Source organism: Etheostoma spectabile, chromosome 23 (genome assembly GCF_008692095.1).
Source record: "Etheostoma spectabile isolate EspeVRDwgs_2016 chromosome 23, UIUC_Espe_1.0, whole genome shotgun sequence".
NCBI lineage: Eukaryota > Metazoa > Chordata > Actinopteri > Perciformes > Percidae > Etheostoma > Etheostoma spectabile.
Window position 1 is genome coordinate 22,131,272 of NC_045755.1, and position 14,912 is coordinate 22,146,183.

The following is a 14,912-nucleotide window of genomic DNA, read 5'->3' on the forward strand; positions in this document are numbered from 1 at the left end:
CCAACTTTGAAGGCTTACAGGGCAAAGCACCTGACAATGCAGTCAAACAAGGGAGTTGAGGTTGCAAAGAGTCACATGCATCTGTCTTATGTCCATGATCTGGCACAGGAGCATTGTAGGTTCTGAGACAATTGTAGTGGACAATCTGGGACTTATCAGACTGATCCAGGAGGTAGTGAATCCTATCTTTCCAGTGAGGAATTTTTCTTTCAATTTCCTGCGGGAGTCATCCCAAAGGATCAATAAAGAGAAGTCCAAGTCTAAGTCTAAGGAGCGAGTTTCATTTTTTGTAGTGGGATCATTTAACCAGACAAGGTCTTCAGGAGCATAGGGAGTGTGCTTAACACTCTTGTCATACTGTCGTTTCTGCTGATTGTGGGCATGATCTCTGTTCCATACAGCAGAACTGAAAGCGAACTGAAGTTTCTGCATCAATTGGGCAACATAGTCAGCAGGAGAAGCTGTAGTAGATTAAGATGGTGTATTGTTAGGGAACAGCATGTTGGCAGGCATCCTGGCTTCATGACCATGTGTGAGGAAGAATGGTGTGAAACCTATTGTTGAGTGAGGGTTGGTATTGTAAGCCAAAGCAACTTGGTTGAAGCAGTCATCCAAGTCACCAGGATGTTGAAGAAGTGTCTTGGCTAACTGATCGGTAAGTGTTCTGTTGAACCTTCAATCATGCCATCACTCTGAGGATGATATGGGCTGGTACGTGTTTTCTGCACGCCCAGCAGTTCACACAGATGTTTCACCAGGTCAGACTCAAACTGACGTCCCTGATTGGTGTGAAGCATCTCAGGGATACCATCTTCACAGATGAAGTGTCCAAACAGACATTTTGCAACTGTTATTGGAGCACTGATCTGGAATGGCATAGAGGTTGACATACTTGGAGAAATAATCTTTGACCACAAGCACCTACCTATTTGCACGAATTGTGAGGGGGAGCTCAAGTATGTCCGCTGCAACCTTTTGGAATGGCTCCGTAACAACAATTGTTTTCACTGGAGCTCTCTGATGAAGTAAGGAACTCCATCTTGCGTCACAATTGGTACATTGCTTGCACCACATCTTGATGTCACGTGACATACAGGGCCGGTAGAACAGTTGCTGAGCATGTTTCAGGACTTTATCAGCAGATAAATGACCAGTTACTGGATTTCCATGCAGCATCTGCAGAACAGTGTCTTTCAAAGCATGAGGGACAATCATTTGATAGAGCACTGATTTTGTGGATGGGTCGAAAACTGTACAGCAGAGTACATCATTATGAAAGGTAAGTCTGTGGAACTCGTGCCCAAGTGCCTTCTCAGCAAGTCTGCGTTTTTTCATGCACCAGTAAGGTGGTTTCTGTCATTCAACTTTCCAGCTAATGACCTCTGACAGTATGGAGTCTTGCTGTTGTTCCTTTTTGAAGTCGTCTTCAGGGAGCTGAAGCACAAATGTGGCAGAGACAGACTGTGAAATACACTGCGAGGAGGCTGGAGGAGGCTGTTGTCCAGTCAGGTTACAGCAAACCAGCTCTGTATCCGTACTACAGAGACTGTGATGTACAGAACTGACAGGACTAGACAGACTTATAGGACTTTGAATAGAATGTCTCTTGTAAGAGTGTGTATTACCATGAGCACTGGAGGAGGTGCTCTGCTCTGTTGGCCTGATGTCAGCAGGGCGACGTGACATTGCATCTGCATTGAGGTGACTGTGGCCCTCCTTGTGAATTACAGTCCATTTAAAAGGATTAAGTTCAAGAGCCCAGCATGCATGATGACCAGTTTGGTCATTGTCAATTGGTATTTTCCTGAGACCAAGGAGAGGTTTGTGGTCAGTGAATATAACAAAGGGCTGTTTGTAAAAGTAGTGGTGGAAATGTCGCACGGCCTAGACAATGGCCCAGAGTTCTCTGTCATATGTTGACCATTTTCTTTCTTCTTTTGTAAGGACATGACTGGCATAAGCAATCACTTTTTCTTGATTCCCTTGTCTCTGAGCAAGCACACCAATAGCAGAGCCTGAAGCATCTGTATAGAGGGAGAATGGCACAGTGAAGTTAGGGAATGCAACCACCGGAAGGTTTGTGAGTGCGTGTTTCAGGTAATTGAATGCATCCTGACATTGAAAAGGTGCATTCTTTTCTGTGAGGGCATGTAGGGGGATACTGTGATGTGCAAAGCTTCTGATGAACTTGCGGTAATATGAACAAAGTCCAAGAAATGCTCTTACTTCTGTAGCTGACCGTGGAACAGGCCAGTCTTGAACACTTTTCATATTTCGCAAGTCTGGCTGAATGCCGTCTTTTGAGACAAGATGGCCCAGAAATTGTACCTGATCTCTGGCAAAACAGCATTTTGAGGGATTCAGCTTCAGGCCACTTGACTGGAATCTGGAGGGAATTTCTTCCAGGTGCTGGAGATGTTCACTGAAAGAGTGGCTGTAGATGAGGACATAATCCAAATACACTAAGCAGGCCTTGAAGCATTTCCATCAAGCGCTGGCATGTGGCTGGAGCATTGGTGAAACCCATTGGCATCACTTTAATGTGGTAAAGGCCACTTCCTGTTGTGAATGCTGTCTTTTCACAATCGTCCTCATCCAGCTCAACTTGCCAATAGCCGTGTTGCAGGTCCATTGTGGAGAAAGAGGCCGAGCCCGACAAAGCATCCAGTGCGTTGTTGACTCTCAGAAGTGGGTGGGATCCTTGATTGTCACTGCATTGAGTTTTTGGTATATATGTGCAATTTTTCTTGCGCACAACAATAACTGGCGCAGCCCAGGGACGGTAGCTTTCTTCAATGACATCTGCTTCTAACAGGCTTTCAACTTGAGTCTGTATTTCAGTTCCATGTTCTGGTGTCACCCTGTAGGCTCTCTGTTTAATTCGTGCGGTATCACCAGTGCGGATTTGATGCCTGATGATGTTTGTGGGACCTCTGTCCTCTGACTGTTTACTGAATACTGTACCGAGTATTTCGGAAGTAGTGATCTCAGAGATTGAACTTTATCTGGACAGGTGGAGCCAAATCATGTAAGAGGGAGACTGCACAACATCACCCTTCACCTGATTTGATGTCAACAGATGAAGCCGAATGAAATTCACCCAGGTGTTGACCTGAATGAAGCTCAACGTCATCTCTGGAGGGATTTAAGAGTTGAACAACAGTTGTGCAATTTTGAACCTCACTGAGAGAATGTGCCACAATGATGTCACACGATGTGTTGGGCATGAGAACACCATAGTAGTCAGTAGGCATGGGAGAAGCAGGTGTGTCTGTGATGAGGGTTTCACTCATAGCTGGAATCTTAGTGGGCACTAGCACAGACACATTACAGCAGGCGGCCACTTCGTTGTCCTTTGGGCAGGAGAGGAATTTTCAAGGTCACAAAATTGCAGCATTTTGGTTTTGATGTCCAGGAGGGCATGGTGTTGCAGCAGAAAATTGAAACCAAGAATCACTGGCAGGCAAGCACCTCTGAGAATTTCAAAGTCCTGTTGCCATACCTGATGTCCAAGTCTGATCCTAATTGTTAACTTGCCTAAAATGTCCAGGCACTGTCCATTGACTGAGCGAGGAGGGTGTCATGGGGCGTTTCCTCATTGCCGGGTGAGCCTTTACGAAAATCTTTGCTCACAATGAACCAGAGTCAATTAAAGTGTACAATTCAATGCCCTCAATAATAGCCAAGATTGTAGAAGAGACCGAATCATCAGGTTGTGAGTCATTCTTGTCAGGCATGAACTTGGGGGAATCCTTACGGGGCTGTGAGACAGTAGGTGATGTTTGCCCCTCAACAGCAGCTAACGGAAGTTTCCCTGCCAGGTGGAGACAGAGTGTGGATATCTTTCAGGAGACTGGAAGCAAACACTGCCCCTAGTGTGTGGACTTGTATCCCTGTTTCTCTGCGGAGCAGGACTAGGGTTGCGGCTGAATCTGTTTGTGTCCTCGTTGTCATGGCGATCATACCTGGAGTACTGATAGGACTGACGTGAGGGAGAGCGATGCCGCTGACGGTCCCTCTGAGCTACAGGGGAAGGAGGACAACGTTCATAGCGGGGCCCTGTATCACAACCATGATGCTGCTCAGGGAAGCAGTTGTCTCTGCAGTGCTGTGTGTCATGGTAGGGTTGTGGAGAGACACTATGTGCACTGTATCGTGCATTGTTGGAGGATAACCTTTCAGGTTTGGAGTCCACATGCTGAGCCAGGTAACTGTGTTTTTCACATAACAGGTGTACTTCACTTTGTAAGCTATTGACAGTAAGAGTCAGCAGCTCAACTGCATGCAGACGCTTGTCATCAGTAGATTTAGAACAAACCACAGCGACCTGCTCAGAAGACTGAGTGTGTAGAGACCCTACAGTTGTTTGTTGGAGCGCTGCACATGCTCTCTTACAGCGGCTGGCGATACACAGGGCTCCCTCAAGATCCTCAGCACCTACCTCATGGACTTTTGACTGAAGATTTGGGTCCAAGCCAGCAACAAAGTGGCCAAATTTCTTACCCACTAATGCATTGCTGTCATAGTTGGGAAAGACTTCTTGTACAAGACGAGTGATGTCCGCACCGTACACATCCAAACTTTCACTTGGTTACGCGGTTGAGTATTCACATGTGTCTAGGAGGAATGACAGGGAGTACCTTGGTCCTTAAATGTCCCTGAGTTTCTCCTTCACCAAATCATAGTCCCTCTGGATCAAAGAAGGGAGGCTGTCCCAATACAGAAATGCAGCATCTGCCAGACAAGTAGGGAGGACGGAGGCCATCACTGTAGGAAGATCTGCATCAGTTGAACTCATAGCCTGCACTTCCACTTCAAATCGTCGAGACCAACTTGTGAATGATTCAGTCCCATCTCCTTTAAAAGCAAGTAGAAGATCAATTTTCAGGGCACTGGAGACAGCATGTTGCCGTTGTTCCGAGGGAGGAGTCTGCAGCACAGCATCATTTTCATCAGCCGACATGGTGACAAAATGTCCAGTCCAAAAATCACAAAAAGCACGTAAAGTAGAAAAAAAAAGTCCCTTAATATCTCCAAACTACTTTTTAGCTAATCCGCTACACTCAATGAGTATAAAATCCAGATGGCACAAAAAGTGACAACATCCACAGTTCGTAGGTGTAAAACTCACCAAATGTGCAAAGACCACCAAAATAGCACCACGCTGCCACCAAATGTAACTTGAGGGTTCAATAAGTGGTGGTGGTTCACTCTTTGTGGGAGTAAACAGCGAGATGGAGTTATTTTTACTGAACACACCGCACAACAACACTTCCTTGTTCCCCCATCTTCCACGTGACTGCACTAACCAATCAGAAGCAAGAATTTAAACCGAGGTTAACGTGAGGAAATCAGAGAGGCCGATTCAACAGAATAGTCAAACTGTTAAATATATAAACATGTAAATATGTAACTAATAATTGTGTAACATAATTATGTAAATGATTAACTGACTAAACACTGTAAATACATTTCTAATAAATCAACTCAAATATAAATTACATTAACTTCTGAGACTTACAACTTTCCAAATATAAATTAACTCCACTTCTAAACTTTACACCAGCATGCACAACATTTGCATCCTTCCTTCCTTAAATATGGGCCAAAAGTGACAGCTGTTTCTTCACAGAATCAATCACCTCACTAATTGAACACAACATTGACATTATTTTACTACTACTCTGTACTCTGCCTATGTAGCCAGTTTGTAGAGTGCAATTGTAATACGCTTCTCAGTTGGAACCTGAGGGCCATGGCTTATCTCTGTCAAGGGATGGGGCAATAATTTGTATTATTCTTATTATAGTTTGATATGTCGTTATCAGCTGGCACATAAGCACTACAACTTGTACAATATGAATCATTTGTAGGTTGATGGCGCGATTCATTTTGTCTTGCAAAGCTTTGTTCGCAAATATCAGCATGATGGTTGTGCGATTCATTGCGATATTGAATGGAAGCACCTTAACATGTCTCAAATCAATTAAAAATACCAATTTGACCACAAATTGCATGTGACATCATTACGCACAGGTTTATTTTTGCTTTTCAGCCGTTGGATAGAAACATACTTTCACCAGCTAACTCGCTTGAATCTTTTTACTGAACTTTAGATAATTAGACTGTCACATATATGGAAAGCAAGCTTACAGTTAATTTCTCGCCTAAAACATTCTCAGAAGTGAATTTAATAGTGAAATAGAAGACAAAAATTGTACCAAAAAAAAGAAAAATAGTGGTTGTTAGTGTTTGTGTTTGCCTGTGCTTCTGATTAAATGCCGAAAATAATACTGGGTCCTCTGAATTCTGTATAGGGCTGCCGCATTTGTGGACCGCATTTGAAGGAGCCTTTAAAATTAAATGGGACAGCCACTGTTGCATCGGAGTGACGCAATCTGTCTACGAAGGCAGCCTCCGAAGGCTTCCCCACCTGGCATCCTGTGCAGGATGTGGCTGGCTTCCACAGCCGTGATCTGGGAAACTGTGGTGAAGACATGAGCACAGTGGGCTGCTGCTCTCTCCAGGCAGTAACGATGGTAGATCTGCCTCTCACCCGCCTCTTTGTCCACGTTAAACTGCAACACACACACACACACACACACACACACACACACACACACACACACACACACACACCACACACACACACACACACACACACACACCACACACACACACACACACACACACACACACACACACACACACACACACACACACACACACACACACACACACACACACACACACACACACACACAGTGTAAGGAGGGATTATTTTAAAGATTCTCTAACCTTTCAGGTTCAGTTTTGAATATAAAAACATAGTGAAGCACCGAAAGAATGAACATGACATTTTTCAGTGTACATTTTCACAGACACTAACAAATGGTTAAACCCACATAGGTTAAATAGCTGGGTTTCTCTATTGTTAAGACAAAACAACAGAAGTCTCTTGAATGAGAGACGAAACATCTTCAGAGCACCTTTAACCAAGTCCAGTTGTCCTTTATTTTTAACCGTTCCCTGGATTTATAGTCTTTCTGAGAATATAGTTCCCAGTTAGTATGCGGTTAGAATATGGCTGTGTCTCATGTGATCTTGTTATTTCTACACCCTGTGACTATAAAAATCACAACATGTAAAAAGGAACATGTTAACGTTATTTTATCACTTATTGGGAGCAGTAGTTAGTTGGAACCGGTTACCTGCAGGATCTTTGCTGGGCTAAGCTAATGCTCGGGGCGTCAGACAGAGTTACAGCATGCACGGAGATGAGAAGGGCATCAACCGGTGGGGGAAGGAGTATAACTGCAGACACGGCACCCCTTTTTGTCTGACTCATCTATCAACCCATTTTTTTATTTTTAAAGTTTTAGACTGCCAGGGGACTTCCTTCCTTTGACACACTGAGCTCTCTTTCCATTTGTGTGCATCCATGTCCCAGAAATGCTTGTTACTAACTTAGCTCTGGGGAGCTTATTCCCGGAGCCCTTATGTTTTCTGTTGCCAAGCAGTATTCCTTGGATTAGGGTGGCACCTAAATCACGGTTGCAGCTGCCGCCACAGTCCTGCTACGCCCTGCTATGTCCTACTACATCCTGTGATGCCTGGCAGTGCTCAGCTACACCATGAACTAATTCTAGTCATAGTTCCATTGATTTTATTGTGACTATTATTGCCACTGTTCATCACACCCCCAACTGGCATCGTTAGACACCGCCTACCAAGAGCCTGGGTCTGTCCAAGGTTTCTCCCTGAAGAGTTTTTCCTCACCATCCAAGGTTTTTCCCTGAAAGGGAGTTTTTCCTCGCCACTATAGCATTAAATGCTTTCTCTTGAGGGAATTACTGGAATTATTGGGTCTTTGTAAATTATAGAGTGTGGTCTAGACCTACTCTATCTGTTAAGTTTCTTGAGATAACGCTTTTATTGAGTGGAATTGAATTGCTGTCACTATCATCAACTATATTTGTCAGAGGGCCAGAATTTTACCAGACAGTCTCCTTGGGGGCCGGACCCTTAAATAAAAAAAAAATAAAAAAAAAAAATTTGGTATAACATTATGATTGATGTTTATTGTTAATACTTTTTCCATTACAAAACTGAAGGCCTTTATGAGTCAGGGTCCTATCACCTATACCACAGACAAGCACCAAGGGTGATAGATATTTTGCCTCAACTCAATTAAGTCAATTTTACTTATAGAGCACTTGAAAAACAAACACTGAGGAAGTAACAGGAAAGGGTCTCTTAACAGAGGTAAAATGGCACTCTCAAAGGCTATGAAACGCAAAGTTGATATTGAAAACAGGTCCTTCAATGATGACTGGACTGAAAAGTACGCATTTATCATGCCAACCTTCCGGAATGCCTCACCAGTATGCCTAATTTGCAACGAAACTGTTGCTGTTGCAAAAGGATACAATCTGCGCCGTCACCACCACACTAAACATTCAAATTTTAAGATTTCATATCCTGAGCATTCAGAGGCGAGTCAGAGAAAAATCGTCGCACTGAAATCTGCCTACTCCCACGCAAGTGGCATTATTACTCGAACGTTAACTGATCAAGAGAGAGTAACGTGTGCATCCCTGCAGGCTGCTTGGGTGCTTTGCAGACATAACCGGCCTTTCACTGAAAGTGAGGTTTTAAGGAGTGCATGATCACCGTTCTGGAGGAACTTGCCCCCGACAAATCAATGGACAGAGTTATTGCATCTGTCAAACAAGTACCTCTATCTGCCTCAACTAATGCACGTCGTGTACACGTTTTGGCGGAGCAAGTTCAGCGAGCTGTCATTGACGGGGTCAAGGAAGACAAATATATTTCGCTGGCTATTGATGAGTCCACTGACAACACGGATATCTCACAGTTGTGCGTTTTTGTCAGATACTATGATGGCAAAGATTTTCGAGAAGAGCTGCTGGCATTGCTTCCACTCGAGGACAACACCACTGCTGACATCATCTTTAAAAAACTGGAGGATTTTTTTAAAAACCATGGATTGTCCCTGGATAAAATCAACCTGACAGTGACAGATGGTGCACTTGCCATGATTGGAAAAAATAAGGGTCTGGTGAGCAGAATAAAGACTGTCGCTCCTAAAACTAACGCACTCCATTGTATCATCCATCAAAGTGTGTTGTGCGCAAAGCTAAGTGGAGAGCTCAAAGAGGTGATGGAAAAAACAATGAAAATTATTAACCACATCAGAGGAACTTCAAGCACGCAGCACCGCTTGTTCCGCAAATTCGTGCTGGAATCCCAGGCTTCTCATGATGACCTGTTACTCCACAATGACGTGCGCTGGCTGAGTAAGGGCAAAGCACTGGAGCGCTTTGTTGAACTCCGTGCCCAAGTAGTGGATTTTTTAAAACAAAGTAAGTTCAAAGCGGCAGCTGACCATCTCCGCATCTTGCAAGACATGGGATACATGTGCAACGTTGCATTTTTAACAGACATTTTCTCCCATTTAAATACACTTAATCTACAGCTGCAAGGAAAAGAAAAATCAGTGGTGGATTTGGTGGAAAAACTTGAAGCCTTTGGGAACAAACTTGATCTGTTCCACGCAGATTTGTTGTCAGGGCGGCTGCTGCACTTCAACACACTGAAGACGGTGGGAGAAGGCAACGCAACAGACAAGATGAAGATATTTATCACACAATTAAAAGACAACTTCTCTACTAGTTTTGATGACTTTTTTATTTCCAGGGATGTCATTGGATTTGTGCGTGACCCATTCACCATCACCCCAAGCGGAGAATTCTCCACAAACGCGGTGAAAATGCTGCAGTTGGACGAGGCAGCCATTCAGAGTGAGCTGGCTGAAAGTCAGGCCGCAGGCAACATGAAGGCTGCTCTCAGTGGTGCTGAAAGCCTGAGCGCGTTTTGGATATCTTGTCCAGAGGTCTATGGCACATTGAAGACGCTGACTATGTATGTGCTCACCATGTTCGGTTTAACCTACTCCTGTGAGGCTGCGTTCTCCAAGATGAACTCGATTAAAACGCACGAGAGGAACCGTCGGTCAACCCAGTCTTTGGAGGACTGTTTGCGCATAAGTCTGACAGCGGCCAAGCCTGATGTGAAAAAGTTAGTGTCAGAGGGGAAATGTAACTTCAGCCATTGATTAATTAGTGTTATAGTAGTCCATTTCAGCCTTGTGATTTGATTTCGCTATAGCCCACTAAACGTTTTATTTGCTGTGCGAACAATATTTGTGACCTGTTTTGTTCTGGTTCCATTTATTTACCATGCTATTTTGAATTGTGCCAGATCGTTTTTTCCTCCTTTTTTAGTCCTGAAGAGTTTGCTAGTTCCAAGCATGTTGTTGACTTTGAAATAAAAAACAAACGTTAAGTAAGGGCATGAGGAAAAGTTATGTTTTTAAAAAAACTGTGTGAAACAACAAATACAAAACAGTGTAACGAGTCTGTCCTCATTTTGGGGTGTAGCCTAATAGAGTCATAGAGTAGAGTCATAAATGGTGGTGATTACTGAGAAGAGACTCAGTTGTTGCTGCTTTTAGTTGCTTTAATAGTGTAGAATAGGCCTACATATTTTCTCTTTGGTCCTCACAATTTTGAGGACCAATTCTGACTTAAACATTAAGTATAATTTCCTGTAAATAACCGTAAAACTAGAGTTAATGTTAGTGTTACCTAGTGTCAAAAACATCACAAAAAAGTGAGAAACATTGAAAAAAAGTGTCAAGTGTCGAAAAACTTAACTTTTTTTCAACTGCTAAACATGTAACAAAAAAAAGATTAAGATTAAGATTTTTTTTTTAAACATTTTCATTTGAACTAATTAATTTATTTTACCTATTTTTGTTTATGTCATTTGCAATATGTATTTCTATTACTTAATACACATCTCTGGGTCCATGGGTTTGTTGTTTCCTTTTTTTGGCTGCATAGTGTGTAACAGTCAACAAAACTGAAAATGCATATTGATATGATTCCATCAATAGAATGGATGTTAAATTCCTCTGGACCTCCTAATCAGGTTGTAGGTTACTAACACTGTCTGTCAATAATCCATTCAGCCAGTGAGTGGCCTTTAGCTCCATGCTGACCTTTAGAACGTGAGCAGAACAGAGCCAATTACAAACATCACACTGACCCCTCCACACCCAGCTCAACATCACTAATGATGCACTAAGAGGCTGTAAAAGGCTGCAATTTTTTGCATGAACCTTTGAAAGTGAAAATGAATCATGAATGTGTGTGTGTATGTGTGTGTGTGTGTGTGTGTTCAAGTTCCGAATTGTTCAAGTGTGCTTGTATCCCAAATTAAATGCACATTGCTGTTGTCACGGTTTGTTGACTTTAATATGTTGTTCACCTGGACAAGTGGACATGTATGGAAAATATGTCCATATGTAATAATCACTCTTGTTAAATCACGTATGAGAAAACCCTTTCTGGCTTTAATTATAAGTAGAAAGTGGATCATATTTGGATTTTGTGTTTTTTTATAGAGAGTAGTTTCTAACCTTCTGGACCATGACAAAATCTGTAGAATGCTGTAGCTCTAAATGCTAAAGTTGTTGCAGAATAATTGTGCTCAAGCAGCAGAATTCTTCCTGCTTCTGGCGAGAGCAGACGTGTTTTTCCTCCTCTCCCCTCTTATCTTAACTTGGCTCCTTCCCAGTCTGTCTACCCTGTCTTGTGGAACCTTTTCTCTTTTCTCTTTGTCCCCTGCCTGCTGTTTTCCTGGAACATTCGAAATGGAACTGATTAACTGGTCACTCAGCGCCATTGACATGATTTTTTCACCTAATCATGCTTCTCCGGGGGAGCCGCAATGTCCGAGTGGAACGTTCCCTGCAGGCTATGCTCGCGATTCCTGGGGGGATTGGCAGGTGGTCTGCCTGGACGTTCTCACCTTCTCTTCACGTTGAAGACATTTGGATAATTGGAATTCTGTTGGTGGGGCTCCTGATCATTGGCCTTGGGGTCTTGCTGACCTATCGGAAAATTGGTAAGACAGCCGCCAGCAAATTTACCCACAAGCTGTCTGGGGAACTTAAAGAGTGCCTACATGGAGTGGTTGAGAGGATGAAGGTTTTACATATGAGGGCTGACCAGTCCAGTGAACTGACTCGCAACATCTCCGACCGGACCGTCGAAGCGCAGAAGGGGATTGATAACATCAGGGCCCAGTCGGTGGAGTTGCTTTGTGTATCCACCGGTCTGACAGAAAAGGTGGATGGATTGCAAAAATCACTACGTGATATGGATGCTCGCATGTCGCTGGGGTCGGTAACAATTGAGTGATGGACATTGATTCGGACAAATTCCACCGAGTCAACCTAAATTGGACTGCAACTGATCAACTGATCCAACCTAAGTCAAATTCCTCGTATGTATACTTATATGTCATACCTGGCGAATAAAGCTGATTCTGATTCTGAATTGTTGGTCATGATGGTGGCTGCTTGATGAAAACAGGTGTCTTTGTCATAGTTCCTGCAATGTGGAAGACACCAAGCAGCCACCCTCAGAACCAACAATTCTAACCATAGAGGAAATCATTAACTACATGATGCTGGCTTCAAAGACCTTCACAAAGTCAACTCACTCAATCATTTTGTTATATAAGATGTTTGGATCCTTGTTGCTAATTTCACTCCTTCATCCATTGAGTTTTTCTTTCAGCCTGTGATTTTGAAAATAATTTTACAGCCACAAAACCAAGTTATGTTGCAACACACAAACTGTAAGAGCTATAATTTTCTGGCTCCAGCAACGATGGAGACAAGACTTAAACACAGACTCCGGACTTACCCTCAGAAACGCATGGCCTAAGTGCTACTAAATATATTCATTGTCACCTAAAAGTACCCATCAAGTACAGTGGAAACAGCATAACACACAGCAACTTTATAATATTTCCATAGAACCACAGAAATTAATGTAAGTTATTGCACCACCATGTAAGGACAACATTAACGTTTGTAGCTTTTAACTAAATCATTGTGGTTTGAAGTTCTATAGTTGCTTTATAGGAGTTGTGTTACGTTACTGCTCATGAAAACTCAACTTTCCTGATTTTGCCACTTCATAATAAAAGCATTTAAACAAAATAACTGGGGACTTTTATTGTGAAAGATTTAAAAGAAATGAAACCTTTTTACAGCCGCTGCTTTGTGTACACAGCGTTGTTAGCTCTGGCAATGCGAGACTAATACATACAGATAACATAAGATCAGGAATGTCTGTAGTGAATTTGGGTTTTTATGAAACTAAAAATAAGGTAATTGTAAACCAGCGGCTGCATTTTTCAATCAACAGCGCTGCAGAAAACGGCCAAGAGCTGCAGACACCACTAGAACAAAGCCTGGACACATCACAGACAAGATGATCCTCCAAAACACACATTGTACTCTCAGGGGTTTCTTTGGCAACAAAAACATACTTGAATGAAGTAGTTGAATGAGTAGTAGTTACGCTCACAGTTGAGTAGGCGGACCTTATAACATTTCTGTTCACACTGCTATAAAATTTTGGTCATACCTCCGAATGTGGTCTGAGTGATTAGATCTCAATGTGTTGGCCATGACATGTGAGTGAGTTTTCACCTATACTTACAGCCAATCCCTCGGATCCAATTTTACAAACAGGTCAGAACAGGGCGTATGAGAAAATAAATGCAGGATCTGCATCCTCACCTACATTAAAAATGTGGCAATTTCCTGCTTTGTGTCCATATTTGTTACAGTGTAGTTTTTAGCAGGGATAGCATGTGTCATGACCAACCCTCCTGACCTCTCACCTTGTCCAGGTTGTTGTAAAAGTCAGCATTCCCGGCACAGAGATATCGTCCCAGCAGGGTGGCATGTGTAGTGAAGACCGTTGCCATGGGAATCTTGCGGCAACGGGAGAGAATAACCCCTGGACCCGCCTGCCACTCGTGGAAATGACCAATGACATTGGGCTTGTCTCCCAGCTGGTCTGTCAACTGGAGAACACAAGATGCATCTGAGTTGGAAATACAAGTGTTTACCTATAAGTTCATATTATACTGTATATACTAATTTAAAGTTGCACCAGGCAATTTCACGTTTGTATTTGTTACTACTAGTTTGTAGTAACAAACAGTAGCAGGAGGGAACTGCCTGATAAGCAGTGTGCTGAACAACAGCTCACCTCTTTGAAGAACCAGGTGATCAGGGATCCCAGGATGAGAGAGTCGTTGGCCTCTCGGTCGTGGTAGGGCAGGCCTATGCTGCAGGTGTCCCACAGGTCCCCCTTCCAGCGGTCCAAGTTCCAAGCTGCAGAGCCAATGTCAAACAGGATCACAAAGGGGCTGCCCTCAATCAGCCAGCGGCCAAAATGAACCTGCAGCATCAACAAAGCAAATGCAAAGGAAGCCCAGTGAGTGAGGGATCATTTTACAAATACATTTTCAAAATCTAGTTCTAGTAATCTTGGGTAAAACTGAAACCATGCTAATTTCTTGCTCACACACAACTTGCTGGCACTTTTTCTGGCAATTAAAAGTGGTAGATACCGTTTTTAGTGTCTTTAATAAGTAGAAATAGAATCCCTACATGTAGTTCTTTGGTTGAAGATTTAGAACATAACTTTTTGATAATAATGAACGTCCGTTACATTCAATCCATTGCCAAATGAGATGCTACAAAGTTAACTAAGACAACAGCTCCACACAACTCTCTCTGTATTTCTCAGTAAGGCTGTGTTCAGAAGATTGTGTCGTCTTTCAGGTTATCTTTATGTGGTCAGGGACTCTTGGCTGCTTATGTTCTCTAGAGGTTTCTAGGCTTGAAACATTAAATCATTAACTCAAATGTAGTGATGATTTATTTCATCAAACCAATCAACTGCCTATACCATAGCACACAAAAATGGTGTACAGCATATTGGCCATAAGGGATT

At 42.9% G+C, this 14,912-nt stretch overlaps 1 protein-coding gene across 2 annotated transcripts in view; it reads right to left on the reverse strand.

Annotated features, from left to right (window-relative positions):
• Positions 1–14,912, reverse strand: part of gys2 (glycogen synthase 2) — a 45,452-nt gene that overhangs the window by 24,417 nt on the left and 6,123 nt on the right. For both annotated transcript variants that reach the window (XM_032504869.1, XM_032504868.1), the window contains exons 3-5: positions 14,163–14,354; positions 13,789–13,974; positions 6,434–6,578 (exon numbers count right to left, since the gene is read on the reverse strand). In XM_032504869.1, coding sequence (XP_032360760.1) covers positions 6,434–6,578; positions 13,789–13,974; positions 14,163–14,354 — 523 coding nt within the window. The remainder of the gene's footprint in view (positions 1–6,433; positions 6,579–13,788; positions 13,975–14,162; positions 14,355–14,912) is intronic.